The sequence below is a fragment of the Jatropha curcas genome, chromosome 11 (genome assembly GCF_041381405.1).
Source record: "Jatropha curcas cultivar XTBG-Jc1 chromosome 11, XTBG_Jcur_1.0, whole genome shotgun sequence".
Lineage (NCBI taxonomy): Eukaryota > Viridiplantae > Streptophyta > Magnoliopsida > Malpighiales > Euphorbiaceae > Jatropha > Jatropha curcas.
This window is the reverse complement of record NC_143161.1, coordinates 2,125,732-2,151,073: the sequence shown is the minus strand read 5'-3', so window position 1 is coordinate 2,151,073 and position 25,342 is coordinate 2,125,732. Positions and strand designations below refer to the sequence as shown.

The 25,342-nt window shown below is 35.8% G+C and overlaps 5 protein-coding genes across 5 annotated transcripts; 3 read left to right on the top strand and 2 right to left on the bottom strand.

Moving 5' to 3' along the window:
• Window positions 1-71: 71 nt before the first annotated feature.
• Window positions 72-3,063, bottom strand: LOC105649649 (50S ribosomal protein L34). The gene is made up of 5 exons (XM_089716131.1): window positions 2,721-3,063; window positions 2,497-2,573; window positions 1,867-1,978; window positions 898-1,063; window positions 72-286 (listed from the first exon to the last, which is right to left on the bottom strand). Exons 1-4 carry the CDS (start codon window positions 2,981-2,983, stop codon window positions 934-936), a joined length of 582 nt encoding a protein of 193 aa, XP_089572257.1. The 5' UTR covers window positions 2,984-3,063; the 3' UTR covers window positions 72-286; window positions 898-933.
• Window positions 3,064-3,657: 594 nt separating this feature from the next.
• On the bottom strand, window positions 3,658-7,445 carry LOC105649646 (Tetratricopeptide repeat (TPR)-like superfamily protein). The gene is made up of 6 exons (XM_012236355.3): window positions 6,029-7,445; window positions 5,483-5,614; window positions 5,193-5,374; window positions 4,986-5,097; window positions 3,996-4,130; window positions 3,658-3,905 (listed from the first exon to the last, which is right to left on the bottom strand). Exons 1-6 carry the CDS (start codon window positions 7,157-7,159, stop codon window positions 3,780-3,782), a joined length of 1,818 nt encoding a protein of 605 aa, XP_012091745.1. The 5' UTR covers window positions 7,160-7,445; the 3' UTR covers window positions 3,658-3,779.
• A 9,016-nt stretch (window positions 7,446-16,461) lies between these two features.
• On the top strand, window positions 16,462-18,318 carry LOC149492330 (phospholipase A1-IIgamma-like). Its single transcript, XM_089716040.1, has 2 exons — window positions 16,462-17,381; window positions 17,472-18,318. The coding sequence occupies exons 1-2, from the start codon at window positions 16,725-16,727 to the stop codon at window positions 18,084-18,086; spliced, it is 1,272 nt and encodes a 423-aa protein (XP_089572166.1). The 5' UTR covers window positions 16,462-16,724; the 3' UTR covers window positions 18,087-18,318.
• A 3,509-nt stretch (window positions 18,319-21,827) lies between these two features.
• LOC105649644 (phospholipase A1-II 1) lies at window positions 21,828-23,423 on the top strand. Its single transcript, XM_012236353.4, has 2 exons — window positions 21,828-22,440; window positions 22,548-23,423. The coding sequence occupies exons 1-2, from the start codon at window positions 21,889-21,891 to the stop codon at window positions 23,217-23,219; spliced, it is 1,224 nt and encodes a 407-aa protein (XP_012091743.2). The 5' UTR covers window positions 21,828-21,888; the 3' UTR covers window positions 23,220-23,423.
• LOC105650154 (phospholipase A1-IIgamma) lies at window positions 23,309-25,073 on the top strand. The gene is given in 4 exon segments (XM_089716406.1): window positions 23,309-23,320; window positions 23,600-23,749; window positions 23,751-24,143; window positions 24,234-25,073. Coding segments are annotated over 4 exon segments (1,170 nt in total). The 3' UTR covers window positions 24,849-25,073.
• The last annotated feature ends 269 nt before the right edge of the window (window positions 25,074-25,342 follow it).

Here is a 25,342-nt window from a genome sequence, read left to right as displayed (position 1 = left end):
GGTTTCTACATAAGAAAACTGAAAGAAACTTGAACAAATGGGTTCCAAAAAAAATTATAGGGTCTTTAACATGCCAAAACACGGATATCATAGCAATGTTATTCTGGAAAAAATATCTTCCAAAGTGATATTATGATTTTAGTTTAAGAAAACAAGATAAGTCATAGAGATATTAGTATCATCAAAAACATCATTTGTCCAAAAAGCAGCAGGAGTAAAGGATAGCACCTGTTGCAATACACCAAACTCCATCCTCATTTCAGCCAAAAGCACCAGTTTTTGCTATCTGCAAAGAGGTGAACAAGCACCACAGGTCACGGTTTCTCATAGAGTAAGTGCAATCATTTGAATCATTAATCTAGACAATGGCTAACTTGTCTTTTGTAGAATTTATCATCTGACTAAATATTTCTGCGCCAAGATGCGGAGATCCAACACAGTTTTTGCACGGTACTATACTGGTGAGTAGCACTCCATAGAAACAAAAGCAGACCGACATGTCATGTACCCCAATTCAATAGCACTATATACCAAAAAACCAACTAAGCTAAGATTTGGTGTATATGTTCCCCCAAAAAGTCAACCAAGACATGATATCTTTATACTCCACATATAATTCCAAAAAATTTTCTCAATTTCAATTTTCCCAATACTCTGCCACTAAAGTCTGTCTTAGTCCTTTTATTTCTTGAGTTATGATATGATTTTTTATTCTTTTGAAAAACATTATCAAATCAAGGGCAGAAAAAACAAGTAGAAAATCAAAGGGAAAATAAATTTTGGCATATGACAAGAAACAAAATCATTGAATGGACTGTATATGACCATCCACTAAATTTGAAGGGTTCAATGAATTAAATAAAAAATAGCGAGTCCATGGTAAGAACCGAAACCAACCTCACAAAGCACTGGAAAGAGAACATGGGTACAAAACTAGTAGCCAACATATACTGCAGCATTCACTATGTAACAATCTTCATTCTTATCTCCCATTTCCTCAACACACACACCACTTGAGCATATTAATCCGCCATCCACAACTTCAACATTTAGAATCTTCCCACTGCAGTGTTAAAAGAAGCAAAAACAAAAATAAGAACACAATCACTATTCTAAAAGCTCATGTAGCAATAGAAATCATGCACAGATATCAAAAAAGACTTCTCACTTCCTCATATCTGTGTGCAGCAAAAGCAGCATGTCTTAACAGAGACAAGAAAACATCAATATCAATGTTTAAATTTCACATGGATCTGTTTCAGACAGCAATTCTAGCAGGAGATATAACTACGTCTTGTGCAAACATGGACATAATACCATCCTTATGAAAAAGAGACACACTTGACTTCAGAAAGAATAATTTCCCCTTATTTCAATCTCCACAAGTGTATTTGCTCCAAATAAGTCTAATCACACTAATAAAACAAGACATTTTAGTTACCCTAGCGCATTCTGCTATATAATTCCTTTTCCCTGCAGTGGGGATTGTAATAATCAGTAATTAGAAGCTAAGAAAGGGTTGATTTCAATCAATCACAAGATGCACCAAAAATATGGTAAATCTCTTCATGCTTTCCATAAATTTGTAACAATGGACATCACATCAGTAAGGAGTTTCATTTCAAACACCCTGGATACTCTACTGCACAGTTTACTATTGCTGGCATGATAGTAATCTTAACAGTCAAAATAATTGACTTGATTTGTGATCACAATGTTTACAAGCTATGCAGTTAAATTATAATAAAACTTTGTTCTTTTCCTCGAAAAGAAAACATTCTCATCTCAGAGAGCAGAAACCAGCAATGCTAAACATCAAAGAGGCAACAACATAAAGTTTTGCATCCATTTAGGTTCGGTGCTTACTAAGGAAAGACAGACTTGACCCTTTCAATATCCAAGGATTGCTGGAGAGAATGTGGAACTCCTAGTTTGATTTGCAGCTTCATTTGTTCAAATGAAACCCCGGGTATGGACCCTGCATCAATTTTCATCCTTGTTATAGAAAGTGAAACAACTGTTATGAGAGTGCATCAGATGAACCTACAGAGAAACTGGCAAGGTTCTGCCCTGTGATAGGGCTCATAAGACCACGGCAGCACAACCCTTGATATCTAATAAACACTCAAAAGTGAAAATCTATGCCTTTCCTTCAATAATTGGACCTACACATTTGTACGAAGTTTTAGGACCAAATACTAAAAAGATAACGGAAGAGTATGGAAACGTATGGTATAGTAGCAAAAAGTCGATTAATTTAATGCTGAAATTTTTAGACGACATTATGCTTGAATTTATTAGGAACGATTCTGCGTCCTGAATATATGGCATTTAAGTTGCTAAGAAAAAAAAAAAAAAAGTAACTTATCGGCCCAATTTATCAAATCCGAGCTCTATGCACATCACAAAAAAATGTTTGTAATCTCTTGCAGTAAGCATTACAGTCACATTCAAACAAACTGAACGGGTATATAATGAATTGATGAAGTGAAATACCTCTGCGAAATGCAGGAATCGAATTGGAAGAAATGGCATCCCTGCATGCTCGCATAGCTGCTGCTGTAATATCTTGCCTAAAACAACAATTTTACACCAATAAAAAGAATGAACTCACAGTTTCTCATATAATTGGACCAATTTGAGTAACCAAACAAAGAATTCTTTGATGGTAGAACGACAATATAGAGTTATCAAGAAAAGGCACATAACAAATATCATACCCATGTTGATCATAGCCAACGCCCATCTCCACAAACAATAGCTTCATGGGTGGGTTTCCGCTACCGGTGCTATCGACTGCAGTAACTTCCATGGGCGTTGCTGTGGCTTTGCAGTTGCAAAGGCGCGAAACTCGAAGAGCTTGGGGGGAGAGAGATGGTTTTGTCGAATTTAATGGGTAAATGATAGAAGTATGGCGATTCAGAGATCGATAGTCGGTGAAGTTAAAGGGAAGTGGCAAATTTAAGATTGAGTACGTCGTCATCTTCTCTGTCAACACTACTCTATTAATTAGCAGTTAGCAGTTAGTACCATCAGATCATGCTAGTCAGCTCTTCGTCTTTTTCCCCATTTTTTTTTTTTTATTAATTAACCAACGTTAACGCCCAACGGTAAGATAGACAAAAGACAAAAATATTGCCGATTCACAACTTAATTGATCCGAAATGAAATTATTCATGGATTAATTACAAATTAAATATATAATATTTTAGAAAAATTTAATACATTTGACAGAAATATATACTTTTTTTATCAGAAAGATCGATAAAATTTGAAAGACTGAATCGAACCGGACAAAAAAGACAAAGATAACTTGAATATGGCTGAAACCACTGAACCCAAAATTAATGAAGTCTTCGCCTCATATCACTTTATCTCTTTACACAGGTAAACCGTTGAAGTCAGTCACTTGATAAAATTTAATAAATAATTCGAGACTCCGGAAAGAAAAACTAGTTTGATCAGTAAAATTTTTTATTTTTTTTCACAATTGATTTGTTAGCCAAATTATATTATTTTATTTTCATTAGTTTGATCGATTATAAATCCGGTCTAAGTAAATATTTTGCTTGGTTTAGACCAATGGCAACAGCAAAATCAGTGTTCCAAGAGAAATATAAGAAACAAGTTTTATAGAAGAGAAAAGAAAAGAATGGATTGATGAATGATAAATCTTCATTCCGAGATGGCCGCAGCCATTGTATTAACATACATGATGTTCTATCTTTACAACAATCAAAAAAAAATGGCAGAAATTCTGAAGCTGAGTTTGCTACAGATTAGCAAGGTGTAGACCTGGATAGTAATTTCTGTTGTTGGTTTTGGCATTGTACATGACAGGATCTTGCTTTATCTCTTAGCTCTTGGAATGCCCTCATTGTTTCCACGTCAAAACCTCCAGCAAACTGGCAACATATCAAGCACATTCATTAACCTCTCATTACAATGCATTAAACACAGCTGTTAAACATAAATGATTAACGGTGATTTTTTACCTGATGTACCCGGAAAGCAAATCTAACGCCTTGAACTATCAGCTCTTCTTCATCAGGTCCACCACCAACACTTTCAAGCTCTGCAGATACTCTTTTCATATACTTCATTGCTAGTTTTACCGAAGCTAACTTGATCTGCGATTACATGTGGTAATTAGTTAGCTAGCAGCCAACCAAGGTACAGTAAATTAAATCAGCCAACCAAGGTACAGTAAATTAAGGTCATCACAAATAATCAGGCATAATTCAGCTTAAACAGGAAATTTGTTCCTATCCTCATTTAGGAAATTAATCAGGCATTATTAAGCTTCAAAAAGACATGCATTGAGACTAATCAGGAAAAAAAAGACATTATTATAGAACAAAAATATATAAGACAGATGCATTGTTTGACCGGTGAAAACAGGAAAATTGTTTTGTATCCTCATTTAGATCTTTCTTTATTTAGTGACAAGAAATTTTAGTTCTTCGTTAATCCTAATTTATTAAAATCCAGATGCGGTTTAGCAACATATCCTAGCATTACAAGAAAAAGCATGCCTATAGGGTCAAAAATGGAGAATCTTTATTAATAAATCCAAAGTTAAAAAGAAGCAGACAAGCAAACGCATTTTACAGATCTGGGAATTCACATGTGCGCATGCAGGCTTGGGCAGATAAAAATAAGGCAATATCTAACCTTTCTTTTGTCATATAGTAACCCACTATTCTTTGTATAGTAATACATAGTGGATTGTGTAAAAAGCAAGTTTAGTTGGCCTCTCCAATATGTAGAACCATGATTCATCTGAAGGGGACCATCTTACTTGAGCCAATTCTAGATTTTCAAGAAGTGGGATTTGCTTGCTTGGATGGGTGTTATTGTAATTACATGTCCATGAAATGTCAATTGCTAGAGTGAACAATTATTGTCCGACTCCGTGGAGAGCTGGCCAGGTATCGTCTCTTTTATGCTAAAGACAACAAAGGTAATTACAAGCATCCAATTACCTGGCTTACAATTCCTGTCTCAAGCATCCAATCCATTGGTATTTGAAACCCTTTGTATCTTTTTGTTGCTGATTCTCTCATTCTCGATAGATTATAAACACCGTGCTCTAATCTGTGAAACAAAACACAAGAAAACGACCAATGTTAACTGTAATGCCTATGATATCAAGTTGAAAATACAAATTGGGTTGCAAAAAAAGTTATTACTTTTCAAGCAAAGCCTGCATTTTCTTGAGAGCATGACTGCATGGCTGGCGAGCATCATCACGAAATGATGAGGCCTCAGATTCTAACTTCTTGAGATCACAATAACCAAATGCAGCCTCACGCAACGCATCTGCCTTCTGCTCTGGCCAGTCAAAGTGCTTAAGCACAGCTCTTTCATCAACCTAATCAGTAAAGCAACATGATTTAGCCTCTAAACAACAGAGTAGCACAAAATTTTGCTGAATTATTACTGTAAAGTTGTGGTTTTTCAAGGGAACTCAAAGATTTACCAGATAAGATAGCTCATCGTCGAGCCATTTAACAAAAGGCACCACATCTTCAATGTCTGTGAATGCAGCAGTTTCTACTTCTTTGATCAAAAACCTTATAAACTCACCCTGAGTTTCTACATCGGTTTTTATCTGTAAAATGATGAAATATGCTAAGAAAGCATGATATGTCTTAATTAATGTAACAATATAATTGAAGCAAAACTTAAAAAATTAAGAAAATTAAACATATAATTAGCTCCTAATTGCTAATTGTTAGACTAATTGACCTCGAGCCATGAACTAAAACATTATTCAAATATTGGATGCAAATTGTCCAGTTTGCCATCAAAGTTTACACCTTTTGCGTTTTTTAATTTGAAACACCAATTTCGAATCTAAACACTGTCTTATCTCACAAGAAACAATAAAATCCAGAACTAAAAGAAAGTAGGGGCAGCAATAAAGTCACTAGACCTGTCAGTTGTCACTGCAAAACAATCACAGTGGCAATTTCCGTAAATATCACGTAACTTAAAAGTACCTAACCGGAAAAACAGCACTTACCGCCAGCAAATGCGCCGACCTATTTTCGATTTCCCCAATCATGTCACGAGCATTGGTCGTAGCTGGTAATGAATCCGCCGTTCCGGCACCAGACTCTCTCCGCGAATCCCTCCGCATCAGAGAGTGATAGAACTCCACCACCTCTGGCACTCTCCTGACCTTTGCTGGTCCCATTCTCATCCCTTTAGGAAGTGGCGGAGGTGGCGGAGGGGCAGCTGGCTTTACTGCGGCTGGTGGAGGGGGTGGAGGCGGAGGTGGAGGTGCCGGTGGTGCTGAAACGGATTGATCAGAGCTGTTAGATAATGTTGAAGATGTTAATGAGTTAGCCGATGATGACCGTTTTGGTGGTGGTTTAGGAATCCTGGGAACACGAGATCTCAGATTAGAAAGAGTCGACTCAGCGAGTTCCTCCGAGTTGCACCTCGAGTGCCTCGGTCTTTCAATTTCTACCTCTTCCCTCTTCAAATCTAACATTTCGGACTTTTGGTTTTGACAGTCATGGTTTGCAGTTAAAATGTCTGTACATTTCACCCCTTTTTTCAAATTCCTGATCAGATTCGACTTCGTTGAGAAGTCCATTAACCCTTGAAACCTCTGCGAAGACGAAAGCTCTTCAGCTTCTCTATCCGACACCATTTTCTTCAACTCCACAATCTCAGCCTCCAATGCCTCAACTTTCTTTTCACTTTCCCGTTTTTCTTCCTCAAACTTCACCTTTGCTTCACTCAACTCTGTTCTCAGTCCCTCGTTGTCACTCTCCAAGCACTCTATCCTTTTCGCTGCCTTTTCAAGCTCCGCATTTTTCGTCGAAATCTCATTCTCCAATACAGGAACTATTGCAACGCTCTCTTTCAAAAGCTTAAACTCGAGAAGCTCAGTTTTAAGCCGAGATTCTCTGTCCCGGAGCTCTTCCACCAGTCGTAAAAGTTCAGTAACGTCAGGCGGACGGGGCTGAACCTGAGCAGAGGATCGTGGGAAGTAAACGCCAAAAGAACGCGAGAAGACGGCCTTCTGAGAGGAACTTTTACCTGAGCTAGGCGAAGGAACAGGCGGTTTTGGCGGCGTATCAGTTTTAGGATTGGCCGGAGACTTCTGCAATCCCATTGCCACCCTCACTTTCCCAGCAACCATTTTAGTGAATATTGGGGTTGTGTTTAATTTTTACGTTCCTCTTGTTTATGATCCGGAAGAGGGAAGCATATACGAAAATGTCGCTGTCTCCGTGGTGTAAGCTTGGAATTTGTGAGGGCTGAAGACTCTAGAAAGAGAGAGAAAATTTTGAGTTTGAAAGTAAGAGAAGGAAGGAAGCCAAGTTAAAAAGTCTACTGTGAACTAAACTGGACACAAAGGGTTGTGCACGGACATCGAGGAACGGTCTTCTTCTTCATCATCTATTGGATCCAGTTTGAAAATTTTTTGACACGAGAATGAAATAAATACAGGAAGATTAGTACTAATAGTAATAGTAAACTCTCATTATTAAGTATTAAATGCATAAATAATGAACACTGTCTGCATTAACGAGCCTGTATCACAAAAAGACACTGGTGATCAGTGAAGACTCTCGTTAATGATAAAGATGTTAACATGTGCATTAAATAATTATTAACTGAGTTAAAATAATTTGACAATTCAATTTTTTTTATTGAAAAGAGTTAAACCAATAACTTATAACTGTTATAAATCGTTAGCATTTGTTTTGCTTTTCTATTTGAAAGAGAGGGAAAATAAAAATAAAAAAAACGAAAAATAAGAGAAAAGGAATGTGCGGTGAAGAACACGTGAATCCGGGCGCGTTGGAATGGTGTAGCGGACTGGATTTGGGGTGAGTCGATGTAAATAATGTGAGTGCATTGAAATCAACATGCAAACGGTGGGAAATTTGGAAATAAGAAAGGCCTTCCTAACGGTCGGCTCAATTAATTCGTTAACTCCTAAAATCGCCATTTTATCGGCAGTTTCTCGAGAAATTGACTATGTTTGACCTGGGTTCTCAAGACTCAAAGAGGCCAACCCCAGTCAAATAGGTCTTTGACCACGCATTATTTTCTTTTCATCTTTTATCAGAAATGTTTTATTAAATTTTTTTCTAACATCAATTTTCTTTTGAAAAAAAAGATAAAATTGAGTGTTTGGGAAATACAACTATTTTAATCTTTCTTTTAATATTTGTTTTTCTTATTCACTCAATAGAAAAGATAAAAAAAAATTAAATATAGGAAAAAAATCAGAAAAAATAAATAATCATATTGTAATTTTCTCTTTCTTCGATATTTATTCATTTTGTGGCGCAAATAAATAAGATTATAAAAATAAGAATATAAATTTTTAAAAATAATCTATATAAATTTAGTACTCCTCAGTCTCAAAATATAAGAGATATAAATTACACAAAGGCAGTTTTACAAATTTGTCCTTTACTAGATTGAGAAGTTACAATTAAATGATTCTATGATACAACACTTTCATTGCAAGTTGCCAAGGGCAGCTAACGGTGACCCATCAACAATTAGCAGACCAGGAACGATAACGACCCTCTCTTTTGCTCACTTGTATTTAATTTTGCAGTCGTGTAATTAATGCAGAATGAATGAGTTAATTAAGATTAATTACATTTTGTTGAGCAAAGGAGCCACCTAGGTGGGTGTGAAAGGAATGTAACAATACTACAATAAGTGGGAAGAAATTAGGAATTCAATACAAAAAAAAGATGTGGTCCTTTGACTGATCATGTATCCCTTAAATCAGAGGATAATTTACTGGTTTCATGTAGGAGGCTGTAATGGCCAACGAAGCATCGGTTAATGCAGGAGATGGAACTTAACTTCCCTCTCCTTTTTCTTATCGATAACAGTAACCATCAGCATTGCCAATTGTCTCTACCCAGTCTATATATGGGTTGGGGTCATCGAAGGATTGGCTTTGGCTACCTTCTGCTTTCCATGCACATAAGAGCCAACTTGTCACACAGGATAAGATAATGACTCTTGTTTTTCTTTTTTTTTTTCCCATTAAATGCTTTGTGATATTTTATTGTTTTCATTTTATCTAATAATATTATTTAATCTGGATCAAATTTAATGATTTTAATAGAATTAAATTAATGATTTTATCAAATAAAATAAAATAAAATGTGATAGTAATCTAGATCAAAATTTAAAGCTAAATGATTTCACCACCAAGACGCAAGCTGAGTTTTCTCTCTGCCATGTGCACGTCTTGTCTGCCATGTGCACGCCTTGAAACATTGAATCTTTGTCTTCCACTCACAAGCCTTGGATACTGTCCACTATGTGCACGTCTTGTTCTTTGTCGCAATGAAACCATCACCATCTTCCATCTTTTCCACATCTTGTTTATTCCATCAACCCAGCGAAACCATCACTCTTTCCTCTTGCCTGACTTTGTTCCCGTTTCAGCCATGGAAGATAATTTTGCTCACCTTTCTATCGCTGAGGAGGAGGAGACTGGGCTTTCCCTTCCTACTCCAACTCATCACCCTCCAGTTGACCCGTATAATTTCTGTTTGGTTGGTATGTTTCTCACTTATAGCAGAGTCAACTTTGAGGCTATGAAACACACGCTAGCAGATCTCTGGCATCCTTTAGGCGGAATGGATATTCAGGAAGTGGGAGCCAAACGTTTTATCTTCCGTTTTTACAATGTGATTGATATGGACAGGGCTATCTCCGGTGGTCCTTGGTTCTTTAATAAACATCTTCTCGTTTGGCAACAGATCCAAAGTGGTGAAAACCCATTGGAGATCCCTTTATTGTTTGCTGACATTTGGGTCCAAATTAGAGATGTTCCGAAGGGAATTGTGGGTGAAGGAACAGCTAGAGCATTGGGTGATTTCCTCGGATCTTATCTGGAATATGATTTTAAGACATCTATGGAGGTTGTTTTTGAATACCTTCGCATCAAAGTGAAACTGGATATTAGGAAGCCTCTCAAACGTAAAAAGAAATTAATTGCTCTGTCTGGAGAGGTTTCTTATGTTCGTTTTCAATATGAGAAGGTTTTCACGATTTGCTTTCTCTGTGGCCGCATTGGTCATACAGAGTCATTCTGTGATCTTCGGTTATCTAAACCAAGAGAGGAACTGATTTTGGCCTGGGATGATAGTATTCGTGCTCCGGTGCGGCGTGGAGCGAGACGACAGAGTTCCTGGATCCGATCCTTTGGTGTCGCTGACATTTCAGCAAATTGGACACTTAGTAACTCAACACCCGTTTTGGAAGGAGATAACACTGTGGTGAGAAATTTTCGTAACTCCTTTTATGGTACATCTTCAAATCTTGACGAAGGCAATAACTCCGATAAAATGGAAGCTGATTTTTTTGAAGAGGGCGGAGTTGAAGATGTGGCTTTATGTATCAGTGATGAGACTAAAAAACGACAACGACTTTTTCCTACAACTCATAGCACCGCTGTAGTTTCTAATCCAAATGATTCTGCATCTGGTACCACTTCGACCATCAATCAGTCGGAGAAATATACATCGGTCGATCCTGTGAAGCAGGATGGCCGGAAGAAATGAAGCTCCTCTCGTGGAACTGTCGAGGACTTGGCAACCCTCGGACAGTACAAGCTCTATGTGATTTTGTTGCAATTTACCGCCCTGTTATTTTGTTCCTTTGTGAAACTTTAGTTCATAAAATGAAGCTTGATGACCTTTGTTCTTTGTTGCGTTTTGATTCTTGCTTTTCTGTGGATTGTATTGGGAGAAGTGGTGGTCTTGGTTTGTTTTGGAAGAGTGAAGTTGATGTTTCCATATCTTGTTACTCAAATAATTTTATTGATGCTATGGTTCTTTCTTCTGGTATTTCTTGGCGCCTAACTGGTTTTTATGGGTTTCCAGAAAGATGTAGAAGGCAGGAGTCTTGGGACTTGATTAGAACTTTATCCCGTAGACATATTGGTCCTTGGTTGTGTGTTGGGGATTTTAATAATCTATTGACTGATTCAGAGAAGATTGGTGGAAACCAATATCCTAGATACTTGTTGAATGGTTTTAAGGAGGCGGCAGTGGAGAGTGATTTATGTGATATTCCTGCTAAAGGCTATAAATTTACTTGGTTATTAAAAAGATTTGGCCGAATTATCACCCGTGAGAAACTTGACCGGGCTATGGCTAATAATTGCTGGTCCTGTTTATTCCAGGAAGCTTCTACGACTACATTGGTTTCACCAACATCGGACCATGACCCATTGTTAGTTTCGACGGTTGAGGGTGCGGTACCTTGTAGGAAGGAGAGGAGGTTTCGTTTTGATAATGCTTGGCTTCATGATGAAGATCTGGTTGGGATAGTTCGAGACAGTTGGTCCTCCTCCATGGGGTCTGATATAATGCTCCGTAAAAAATCTTGTATAGCCGCACTGCACAGTTGGGGTATGGACAGGAATTCGAGATTTTGGAAGAAAAAGAACAGCTTGAAGCGTGCTATAGATTTTGCTCGAGAGATTGATCCTTTTGCCGATACCACAGGTTTAATTAGAGAGTGGGGCAATATTCTAGCGCAGGAGGATGCTAGACGTAGACAACTCAGTAAACAATTCTGGCTGCAGCATGGTGATAGAAACAGTAAATATTTTCATGCTAAAATCAACGCAAGAACACGCAGGAATTCTATTAATAATCTACAAAACGCTGCGGGGCAGTGGATTGAAAAGGAAGGTGAGAAGCAGCAGTTGTTTGTTGACTATTTCACTCATCTCTTTGCGCATAATGACACGAATTTTCAACCCCTTTTGAGATTGGTTCGCAGTACAATCAGTGATGATGATAACTGCATGTTGACAGCTCCCATCTCACTTGACGAAGCAAAAGCAGCAGTTTTTCAAATGGGTCCTGATAAAGCACCCGGCCCGGATGGTTTGAACCCTGCTTTCTATCAGAAATTTTGGCCTTTAATTGGTGGGGATGTGGTAACTGCCTGTAACCATTGGCTACAACAAGGTATTTTCCCGGACTCTCTAAATGATACCTTAATTGTTTTGATCCCTAAGAAAGATAGACCAGAATTGGTAACTGATTTTAGACCTATTTCATTGTGTAACGTGCTCTACAAGATTGTGTCTAAAATCCTAGCGAACCGATTAAAATTTGTGTTACCAAATATTATCTCTTGCTATCAGTCTGCTTTTATACCTGGCCGGCTCATCACTGATAATATTTTAATCTCCTTTGAAATGATGCATCATCTTAAAAAGCCAAGTAAAAGTAGATGTGGAAATTGTGCACTGAAAATTGACATCAGTAAAGCATATGACAAAGTTTGTTGGGCGTATGTTTGTGCCATGCTTGAGAAAATGGGGTTCTGTGCTATGTGGGTAAATTGGATGAAGATGTGTATGACTTCTGTAAAATATTCAGTTATTGTTAATGGGAATACTGTTGGATCTATTGTACCCGGACGAGGTTTACGGCAAGGGGATCCTATATCGCCCTACTTATTTTTGGTATGTGCAGAAGGCTTGTCACTTCTCTTCTCAGAAGCGGAAAGGTGTGGTAAGATTCATGGTGGTAAAGCTGGTCGAGGGTGTCCCAAAATCTCTCATTTATTTTTTGCAGATGACTCACTTTTCTTCTTCAAAGCATCCAATACTGAAGCCACTACTGTTAAAGGGATCTTGGCTACTTATGAGAGAGCTTCTGGTCAATCGATTAATTTTCAGAAGTCTGGCATTACGTTCAGTCCGAATACTAGCATGACTGTGAAAGCCGACATCAGCCAAATTCTGGGCGTGTTTAACCCCTTTGAGGGTGGTTCTTACCTGGGGCTACCTTCTCTGATTGGCAGGAATAAAAGACAAGTTCTTGGTTTTCTCAAAGACAGAATGTGGAAGCATATAAATAGCTGGTCTAACAGATTTCTTTCCAAAGCAGGGCGAGAGATTCTTATTAAGTCCGTGATTCAAGCATTGCCGGCTTATTGCATGAGTGTCTTTGAATTGCCTCTATGCCTTTGTGATGAGTTGGAAAAAATGATGAATAGTTTTTGGTGGGGTTCGAAGGGCTGTGAGAAGAAACTCCATTGGTTAGCTTGGAATAGAATGTGTGGGAGTAAAAAGGATGGGGGCATGGGTTTTAGGGATCTTCATTGTTTCAATATGGCTATGTTAGCGAAACAGGGGTGGCGTCTTCTGACTTCGCCTAATACTCTCCTTTATAGAGTCTTCAAATCTAAATATTTCCGTGATGGGAGGTTGCTTGATGCAAAAACGGGTCATCACCCTAGTTTTGTTTGGAGGGGTATAATGTCTTCTAACATGGTCTTGAAACATGGAGTTAGGTGGAGGGTAGGCAATGGTAGGCGTATTTCTGTTGTGAAGGACCCTTGGTTACCCATTGATGGAGCTTTTTATGTGGAGGATGATAGTCTCTTTATTGATAATAATCTCCTGGTGAAAGATCTTTTGGTGGAGGGGGAGAGGCAATGGGATGTGGCAAAGATTATTAATCTTTTTTCTCTGCGGGATATCCACACTATTCTTGACATTCCCCTTAGTGTAAGAGATTTGGAGGATGAGCTGATTTGGCATTACGATAAGAAGGGTAATTTTAGTGTTAAATCTTGTTATTATCTTGCCTTGAGGGTGTTGGGAAGGGGTGGTGAGAGCATTGAAGGTGAGGGGTGGGGGAGTATCTGGAAGTTGAATGTTGCCCCAAAAGTTAGAGATTTCATTTGGAGAACCTTGCGTAACTTATTGCCTACTCGACGGAGATTGAGCAGTCGGGGTGTGAATGTGGACACTACATGCCCTTATTGTGATTTGGAGGAGGATATTAATCATGCATTATTATTGTGCACAAAGGTGTTGGAGGTTTGGAGGGAGTGTAGGGTGGAGGAAGCTTTTACTAACCTTTCTTTTAAATCTCTTTATTTGCAGGTCTTGAAGCAAAACAATAACGAAAAGTTAGCTTTTATCTCTTATGTCGCATGGAGTGTGTGGGATGCTCGGAATAAATTTCTTTGGCAACACATGAATTGGACTCCCTTGAATGTTAGTGCTACTGCTTCTATTCTTTTTCAAGACTTCAAGAATGCCTTGGTGAAGCCGCAAATACCCCAGGTACAAATTTTGCACGTAACACCTGCTATTACCGATCTGGGAGAGTGGACTTGCCATGTGGATGCAGCTATTTTTTCTAATATACGATCGGCGGGTCTAGGAGCTGTTTTTGAAGACAATGAAGGACATTTTTTGCGTGCTCTTTCCAGCTTCTATGAAGGTCAACCCTCTCCACTTATGGCAGAAGGTTTGGCTCTGCGTTTCACCTTACAGTTTATAACTCGGCATATTCAGAGTGCGGGTACTATCCTCATAGATTCTCAAAGTATTTTTCATGCTCTTTTTTCTAAGACTAGAGATATGAGTGAGTTGGGTATTGTTATTTCTGATTGTATTTTGTTATTAGCCTCCATTCCACTAGTCAAAGTTCGTTGGATTAGAAGACACGATAATATAGGTGCTCATTGTCTAGCTAGAGCGTCCTATCGTTTTACTCGTGTTCATGTTTGGAACTCAGTGCCTGACTGTTTGATGGATTATTTTTCCTTGAGATAATATATGATATTTCCTCTCTTTCAAAAAAAAAAAAAAAAAAATTTAAAGCTAAATACTTATTATTCAAAAAAAAGCTAAATACTTAGTTACAGACTTACATACAGTTGAGGAAAACGCACGATGATCAATAATAAATTTCTTATAAATGAAATGCTCGAGGATTGATTGATTGATTCGAAAATAGAGAATCCAAGATGATGCTGAATATTTAAATGAAAAGAATAAGGCAACCTGAAGAAAAACAACAAGACATCACAAATAGGCCACTCTACTTTTTCTCGAATCTAGTAAGTTTGTCCCTATTCTGTACATTTGACGTGCCTTGTTTATATAGGGCCATGGAAATCTTTGCTCGCTGCAACAATATCTCTTCCAGGGGACATCGCAAATCTTTGCATAAAAATACTAGATTCGAGCTCTGCGACTTTTCCAAGATGAACAGCAAACCCATCAAGGAGGTCATTAATAAGATCATATATTATTAATTTCTAGCTATTGGTTGTATTAAGTTTTTTTTTATATATATATACAGAAGTTTTACTGTTTCGAAATATGTATATATGAATAATTACTTAATTGGCAATTAGAGACAAGAGTTATAAATGGGGTCGATGGTTTTGTGGAGGATGGCAACGGATGTTTCAGGCAATCTTGTGATGTTATTGTCTTAGTTAAGACCGTGACCAATTCTTAATTTTTCTCCCAACCAGTCTTAATTTGATCTGCTTGAACCATACGGTGGTTACAGTGCTTGATTGGACTATGAGATACGACATACAATCTCACATGCACTGTCATTTAGGTGCGTATATATATATATATATATATATATATATTTCTTCTTTTAATTTTAATATAATACAATTTGGCTTGACATGGAAACTGATAATATGGGGTCATTTCAATGGGTAAAACTTCCACAGTAGCTTTCTAACTTTCTGTCTGAAAACAATTTGCCCAAACCCATAAAGTTTGCTGCTTCTTGCAAATGGGTTCTTCTTATGTTATATATAAACCTGCCCATTTTCAAGCTAAGTTTAATTTGGAGATAAACTGACCGTGGGTTTTGATCGGCCCACTGATGTTTTGGATTTGGGCCATGAGAAGGCGGAGGCTCAAAGACATCTCCTTTGTGAAAACTCTTTTCATGCACGTATCTTCTCCAGACAAAAAGGACTCTTCAACAAAAGCATTAATGGTTTCCTTTTCAATTTTCTCAGTGAAAAGCTAAGAATAAGAGGTAAGGAATATATATATACACAGTCTGCTGATTTTTCCCAAAACAACATCCAAATTGAAAGCATCGGCAAAGTATCTAATTTGCAAGACTTGCCTTCTTGAATTTGAAAGCATCTTCAACCACTCCCCATTCCATTTCTCTTACATTACTTTAAAGCAAAGACTTACTACTTACAACCATAAATTTAAAAGAAAAACAAAATTACCGTCCTCAACTGTAAATTAAAAATGCAGCTATATAAATAGGTCAATTAGTAATTCCTGAAGAAGAAAAAGCAAATTGAATGGTTATGTATTTAGTTTATTTCTTTACTTTGTTCTAAAAGAGGTAAAAACACATGAGAAAGATCCTTATCTCAAGGAAAGAACCATACGGGAAATCTGAACACTGACCTCCAAATGATTAAATTTAATAATAAAAAAAATGAAACATAAATGATCCTTATAAGCATTAACATAAATATTCGCAAATCTCTTTGCGTGAGCTGTATTAATTCTATCTGTATTGACAAACGATCAGTCATATATAATTAAATACTGATTAAATTATTAAAATATAACTGTAGTTTAGCAGAGATGTTGATTAATTATTTGCAAGCATGAACTTTTGTTATACTCATTACCATTTGAATTTGATTGGATCGAGTAGTACGTCATTTCGCCAACTCTTTTAGGTAAGATAATAAATCTGAGGAATGTTGAGTGAAATAAATCATACAATATGGACTTATCAATTTCTTGAAGTTTTCAAATAGCTACAGTAAGTCCAAAAACAACATACTACTTATCTAAGTAAAGATTTGTATTTCTCAAATGGGTAAAAATTTAAGTCAATCCAAAAACTGATGATGTCTATAAATTCAAAGATTTCTCAAGCGTAAAAAACATGAAAACCATGCAGAAACAAGCTATCATTAGAAGGTGGTGTGGGATTAAGAAGAAGAAGATCAAAATGGTAGCAGGAAGCATAGCAAAACGATGGAAACATTTAAGTGGTGAAAATAATTGGAAGAACTTATTAGAGCCTCTTGACATTGATCTCCGGCGATTTATTATTCATTATGGTGAAATGGCTCAAGCTACCTATGATGCTTTCAATTCCCAGAAAGCATCAAAATTTGCAGGAAGCAGCTTATATGCAAAGAATGGTTTTTTCTCCAAAGTTGGTTTAGATAAAGGCAATCCCTACAAGTACACAGTAACCAAATTTTTTTATGCAACATCACAAATTCAGCTTCCTGAGGCATTTATTGTTAAGTCTTTGTCAAGAGAAGCTTGGAGTAAGGAGTCCAATTGGATGGGGTATATAGCAGTGGCGACCGATGAAGGGACTGCTGTTTTAGGAAGGAGAGATATTGTAATTGCTTGGAGAGGTACAGTGCGGACATTAGAATGGGTTGATGATCTTGAATTTGTCTTAGTCTCAGCTTCAGATTTACTGGGCGAGTCCGGTAATGATCCTAAGGTACATCAAGGTTGGCATTCCGTTTATACTTCTGATGATCCCCTTTCGCCTTTTAATAAGAGCAGCGCAAGAGATCAGGTAATTAATTAGTTTTCCTGTATTATTGAATTAGAGTTGGTTAATTAGTATTACTTTCCAGCATGTTAATTAATAATTTTTATGATTTAGGTTCTTAATGAGGTAAGAAGACTAGTCGAGAAATACAAGAACGAAGAAATAAGCATTACAGTATGTGGGCACAGTTTAGGAGCTGCACTAGCAACATTAAATGCAGTTGATATAATTGCAAATGGGTTTAACAAGTCAAAAACGTTTCCAAACAAAGCTTGTCCAGTCACAGCAATAGTCTTTGCTAGCCCTAGAGTCGGTGACTCAGGGTTCAAGAAAGTGTTTTCAGGGTATAAAGAGCTTCGGGCATTAAGGATTCACAACAATCTTGACATTGTTCCTAATTATCCATTGATAGGATACGCAGATGTTGGAGAAGAACTGGTAATTGATACTACAAAATCGAATTACCTAAAGAGTCCAGGAAACGTTTCCAGTTGGCATAACTTGGAAGGTTACTTGCATGGAGTAGCAGGAACGCAAGGCTCTAAAGGAGGGTTTAAGTTAGAAATTAATCGTGATATTGCTTTAGTAAACAAATCTTTAGATGGTTTAAAGGATGAGTATCTTGTACCACCTTCATGGCGGATTCAAAAGAACAAGGGTATGGTGCAGCAATCAGATGGTTCCTGGAAATTGATGGATCATGAAGAAGATGTTGCAGAAGATATATAATTAATTAATTTCATTCGGTTAAGCTGATTTAGTTGAGTAAAAAAAAAAAAAAAAAAAAGGGAATTTGAATATTAATTAACTAATTATTTTTCTTTGTATGATGTTAGTATTAAAATATTAATTAAAATAATAAATTGTAGTTATGTTAAAATATGTAAGTATGTGGAGATCTACCCTGCCTATGTAAGTGTTTTTAATTTTTACATGTTAATTAAATAATTATTGCTTTTAATACGAGTGTTAATGAAAGTTGATGAACGATGGATGAATGTGTGTTATAATAAAATTTATTAATTCCGAAAATTATAAAATTTTGAGAGATTTTCTAGAAGAAATGCTGGGTTTTGCTTCTGGTTTTTCAAATAAATAAAGGAATATATCAATTACATAAAATATTTAAATTTGTTTCTACTCAAATAATCTCTCCAAAAAGTATACCAATTTTTGCCCTTATCTTATCTTTTCCCTCTCATACTGTCTGGGCTTGTGGCTCATGAACATAGACCAATGGTGCAAATTTCTGCTCCAGTCTCTTTCCTCTTTCCACCAACAATAATGTATTAAAGAACCTTTACTTCTTTAGAAGCCCGTTTGTGACGTGCCAAAGTCAGGTCACCGTCAGCTCTTTTTTTTTTTTAATAAAGAGTAAAATAATTGCTAAACTATATCATAATGAACATTTTGGTTCATTATTTTTTAAAAAATTATTATAACATCCCTAAATTTTGCTTAAATTTATTATTTCATCTTAAAAGTCAGTATTTTTTCATGAGCTATATGCTCTTTTTTTTTTTTTTTTAAATATGCTAATTTTTTAAATGGAAAGTAATAATTTTTTAGATGAAATGACCTAATACTCACTTTAAGCAAATGTTAAAAATATCATAATAATTTAGAGATCCAAATGTATTTTATCTTTTTTAATTTACTAGAATAATTTTTCAGTTTTTAATGCATAAAATATCATAATAATTCTTGTCATACTTTTTTTTATTCACTTTTGTTTCCTTTTTAGAAATAAATAATATTTACTATTCTCCTTATTTAATATGCTGCTTTTGTTAAGAAATATAACTACTCCTTTAATTAAATTTATTAATTAAATATTGATACAAACAAAATCAGAATACAAATTTTAATCTTTCAGAAAACTGTATTAAATCAAATATTTGATTAATTTAAAAAAATTTAATATGGATCATTTAATATTAATATAAGATTATCACAAAGATATATTAAAAATAAAATAAAATAAAAATTATAATTTAATTATATTAATTAAAATTTTTTAATTTATATGCAAGATAAAAATTATGGAAGGGAGAAAGTAATTTAATTAAAATTCAAACTCACAAGTGTATCGTCCCAGAAAAAATAGAAGTTCCTTAACCATTGAAAACAAAGCTGAAGTTTATCGATGAGATTTAAAGTTCATTATTATTATTATTATTATTATTTTGGTATAGAAGGCGAATTTAAAGATTGATTATTCTTAATGACTAAATACATTTTTTATTATTTATTGTGTATAATCACGTTTACATCTAGAAATGGTGGGAATAAATTTTTTAATCCAACGGCTTGGCACTTATTGGAGATTAAACTATAAATTTTATTTCATTTATGCAAAATTAAAAAATGAGCACAATGCATATAATAAATGGCTGCAATTACCAGGTAATTATCCACTTAATTTATTAAATTGGTGAAAATTTTCGTGGTCTAATTTGAATTAAAAATCTCTTGACCTCCACATTATTAGAAGAATAATTATAAATTTAACATCTCAAAAATTTCAAAATCTTTACATTTTAGTGTCAGAACCACTAAAAAATTTCAATCTATTGTTTCGTAACTACATGACTCGCGGAAATAACAACATAAATCTATAATACATTATGATAATTGCTTAATTATCAGACACAAATTAATGGTGCCATGTAGGAAATAAGTAAAAAAAATGAAAAAAATAAAGAAATTACTTGCCTAAACCGGATTCATAGCCACGCTTATGGACCAAGCCAACACCAATAAAAATTTTTTAAAAAGTGTTTCAACTTTATCTTTTTTACTCGGTGTATAGTCAAAAATACTCTCATTTTAATAAGAAACCTTATAAAAACTTCTATATGTTTGGTGATATTTGTACTCCTTTTGTCTCCACTTTTTTCCCTTTTGAATTTCCTCACTCCAAGTTAATTGAAATGATTATTTGTACTTACTAGTATTTGAGGAACACCATTAAATTTCGAATTTCTAAAATACTGACATTTTGTTCGAGGTTCTGATCCCTAAATCGCTGCAGAGATATTTTTGGATGAATCAGAGATGACGAGGAGTTAAGGAAAAGAACATTATTTTGATACACGAGATGTAGGAGATTGATCATAATGTCTTGCCTATTGTATTATTCGATTAATTTCACATGTTCCCGTTTACGTACTGCAGTAGACTCCTCTCATGTTGAATTGAACAGTCCCTTGACAAATTATAATACATAAAAGAGCAAAAGATAAGGGAGAGAAAAGGAAATGTCCATTTTATTTCCTGAAAATTAATATCTTTTATCTTCATTTATATTACGATCTTATTATGCTTTTTTTTTTTTTTTTTGCACATGTGTTTTTTTGTAAACCACTGTCATCCGAACCTGTCATTAGGAACTGTTTAATCTGGCTTAGAGTTTAGTCATAATTAAGATTCTTCATCCCTCACTGCAGTTACGTTTAGTAGAGATCGCACCGGAGAGCTCTTTCCATACGCCTAGTCTGCGTTGCCAATTGATTCAATCCGTAAGTTGTTTGCACATGTGTTTTTTTGTAAACCACTGGCATCCGAACCTGTCATTAGGAACTGTTTAATCCGGCTTAGAGTTTAGTCACAATTAAGATTCTTCATCTCTCCCTGCAGTTACGTTTAGTAGGGATCGCACCGGAGAGCTCTTTCCATACGCCTAGTCTGCGTTGCCAATTGATTCAATCTGTAAGTTGTTTGCACTTGTGTTTTTTCATTTAGGCTTGGTAATATTCACAAAAGCTTTTTTAATACTAACACGAGCCCATTTTAGATTTTGAATCGCTAATCTTATTAATATTTTAGTGATCATTTTATGAATCATTTTTTTTAGAATAATGAATCTAAAATTTTTGAAGGAGAAGAGATTGCTAATTGCTAGAACACAAATCCACTGTCTCTTGTGCTATTATAAAAACAATCAATTTTTGAAGTTAGAGTATAAATAAGATTTTTTTTTTTATTTGCAAATTCTTTAAACCGAGCATGGATGGTTGTCCGTTTTTGTTTTTGTTAATTGATATCAAAATCATTAAATAAGCATAAATGAGACAGTAAAACCTTTCCATTTTCAGAACTCTTGAGTAATATATATTCTATCATTTGTAAAAGTGCTGAAGATATATAATTTCTTCAGTCACGAATTAATTTGCGTACAGCATTCCAAATTAAAGATATAATTCTGCAATATGTAAGTTAAAGTTCTGAAATATGGAAGCCATTTTTTATCAACGTCCATGTATGAAAGCTCTCCATCATTTGAAGCTTCAAACTTGAAAAGTGTGGGGGTAAAAGTAAGGTGGTCACTGACTCATTAGCCAACCAAAATAAAAAAGTGCTTTAGCTAAAAGAAAGATTCACGCAATGCACATGGCGATTAGGGTTAGTGATATTGAAAATGGTGAAGAAGAAGGAGCAGACACTCTATATAAACCATGCAAGCCATGCTTTGGAACTCACACTACTCAAAAACACTAAAAACCTTGTGAGATAGAAAAACAAAGAGATAATGGCGGGCATAGCATCAAACTGGAAGGTTCTTAGCGGCGAGAACAATTGGGATGGTCTTTTAGATCCCATTGATGATAATCTTCGTCATTATCTTATTAACTATGGTTTTTTGACTGCAGCTGCTCCGGCTGCTTTAAATGGCGTCAAGAAATCCCCTGGATATGCATTGTCTCGATATCCACCTGAGAATTACTTTTCTGAAGTTGGTATAGAAAAAGGCAATCCTTTCAAATACCAAGTGACTGACTTCTTTTACGGGAGATCAGAAATTGACTTTCGAGATTGGATGATAGCAGGCCAATCTGCTTATTTTGGGTTCGTTGCTGTTACCACAGATGAAGGGAAGATCGTTACAGGGAGAAGAGACATTGTGGTTTGTTGGAGAGGAACCACCTTTACGATCGAATGGTTTGAGGATTTTGACGCTACTTTCACCTCTGGTTCAGATTTGTTTCCTGACACCGATGCTAAAGTGCACAAGGGTTTCCACAGTGTCTACACTACCTCTAAATCAGATTCAACTTACAATAAGAGGAGTGCTAGAGAGCAGGTGAATCTTGATTTAAGCTAGCATTGTACTATTTATATTTATTAGTTTTAAACCTTTAGGGCTCTAATAAATGCTGCTGCAATTGATGTTAATATTCCCAAATCCAGGTTCTAGCAGCAGTCAGGAGAAATGTGGACAAGTATGCAGCACTGAAGGAGGATGTGAGCATCACCATAACTGGACACAGTTTGGGTTCAGCCCTAGCAACCCTAAACGCAATGGACATAGCTTTCAATGGGTACAATAAGCCAAGCGGATCCGACACTGGATACCCAGTTACCGCCTTTGTTTTTGCGAGTCCGCGAGTTGGAAACAAGGAGTTTCAAGATGTGTTCAACGGACTGCAAGATGCTGGTACTCTTCATCTCTTACGGATTAGAAACCATAAGGATATTGTTCCTGAGCTTCCGCCAAAAATTTTTGACTTTATCTATGAAGACGTTGGTGTGGAGCTTTACCTTGACACAACCAAGTCACCGAACATAAAAGGCGAGAGTATTCCAGAAGCACATGATCTGAACCTTTACATGCATGGAGTTGCAGGTTATCAAGGGAACGAGGATTTCAAGTTGGTTATTAATCTTGATTTTGCCCTTTTGAACAAATATAACGATCTTTTGCAAGATAGCTGTGGTGTGCCTCCTAAATGGTGGAGTAATGTGTTTAGACAAGGTATGATTCAATTGGATGATGGAACCTGGAAGCTTAATGACTATGTGCCTGATCCTCCAACTGATGACGATGCTGCTACTGCTGCTACAGAGAATGGAACCAACTAATATATGAATCATATGTCATTGTAATGTGACAGTGGCTAATAAATAAGAAGTGTGTGAGAAATAAACTCCTCCTATCTGCATGATCTGCTATGCGGTGGATGGTTGGTCTTGTGCTTGTTGATCTAGTCTGATTTGCTTGTGCTTGCAATATATATGTATTGTATCTCGTTTTGTGTTTCTAATAAAAGATGATCAGTTCATCTACTTGCTCTAAATTCATCCCTTTCCAGCACCAAAAATTCAATAAAAATTAATTTATTGAATCATATATATGCTAGCTCCATATAAACATAATTAATTATGATATTAGTGATAAACAAAAATTACCCTTCGCTGAGCTGGGCTTCAGTTTCTTTAAGGCTTTGTTGGTTCTTTTGCAGTTTCACATTACGAACTTATTAGACCCTCTTGACATTGATCTCCGGCGATTTATTATTCATTATGGTGAAATGGCTCAAGCTACCTATGGTGCTTTCAATTCCCAGAAAGCATCAAAATTTGCAGGAAGCAGCTTATATGCAAAGAATGGTTTTTTTCTCCAAAGTTGGTTTAGATAAAGGCAATCCCTACAAGTACACAGTAACCAAGTTTTTTTATGCAACATCACAAATTCAGCTTCCTGAGGCATTTATTGTTAAGTCTTTGTCAAGAGAAGCTTGGAGTAAGGAGTCCAATTGGATGGGGTATATAGCAGTGGCCACCGATGAAGGGACTGCTGTTTTAGGAAGGAGAGATATTGTAATTGCTTGGAGAGGTACAGTGCGGACATTAGAATGGGTTGATGGTCTTGAATTTGTTTTAGTCTCAGCTTCAGATTTACTGGGCGAGTCCGGTAATGATCCTAAGGTACATCAAGGTTGGCATTCCGTTTATACTTCTGATGATCCCCTTTCGCCTTTTAATAAGAGCAGCGCAAGAGATCAGGTAATTAATTAGTTTTCCTGTATTATTGAATTAGAGTTGGTTAATTAGTATTACTTTCCAGCATGTTAATTAATAATTTTTATGATTTAGGTTCTTAATGAGGTAAGAAGACTAGTCGAGAAATACAAGAACGAAGAAATAAGCATTACAGTATGTGGGCACAGTTTAGGAGCTGCACTAGCAACATTAAATGCAGTTGATATAATTGCAAATGGGTTTAACAAGTCAAAAACGTTTCCAAACAAAGCTTGTCCAGTCACAGCAATAGTCTTTGCTAGCCCTAGAGTCGGTGACTCAGGGTTCAAGAAAGTGTTTTCAGGGTATAAAGAGCTTCGGGCATTAAGGATTCACAACAATCTTGACATTGTTCCTAATTATCCATTGATAGGATACGCAGAAGTTGGAGAAGAACTTGTAATTGATACTACAAAATCGAATTACCTAAAGAGTCCAGGAAACGTTTCCAGTTGGCATAACTTGGAAGGTTACTTGCATGGAGTAGCAGGAACGCAAGGCTCTAAAGGAGGATTTAAGTTAGAAATTAATCGTGATATTGCTTTAGTAAACAAATCTTTAGATGGTTTAAAGGATGAGTATCTTGTACCACCTTCATGGTGGATTCAAAAGAACAAGGGTATGGTGCAGCAATCAGATGGTTCCTGGAAATTGATGGATCATGAAGAAGATGTTGCAGAAGATATATAATTAATTAATTTCATTCGGTTAAGCTGATTTAGTTGAGTGAAAAAAAAAAAAGGGAATTTGAATATTAATTAACTAATTATTTTTCTTTATATGATGTTAGTATTAAAATATTAATTAAAATAATAAATTGTAGTTATGTTAAAATATGTAAGTATGTGGAGATCTACCCTGCCTATGTAAGTGTTTTTAATTTTTACATGTTAATTAAATAATTATTGCTTTTAATACGTGTGTTAATGAAAGTTGATGAACGATGGATGAAACTAGTTCACCAATTTAGAGAACATTTCTCTCTAATCCAAATTATTTATTCTAGATCCTTAAATATTTCTTCATTTCTCTTTTTTTTCTCATTGTATCCACTAAGCTTTGAATATCAATAAACTTTTTTAGTAACGTCAAGGATATGGGAAAACGGTAATTTCACGTAGGATGTTTACGTGGAAGAGCAAATTAATAATAGTTAAATAATTGTAAGACCAACTTTAAATATA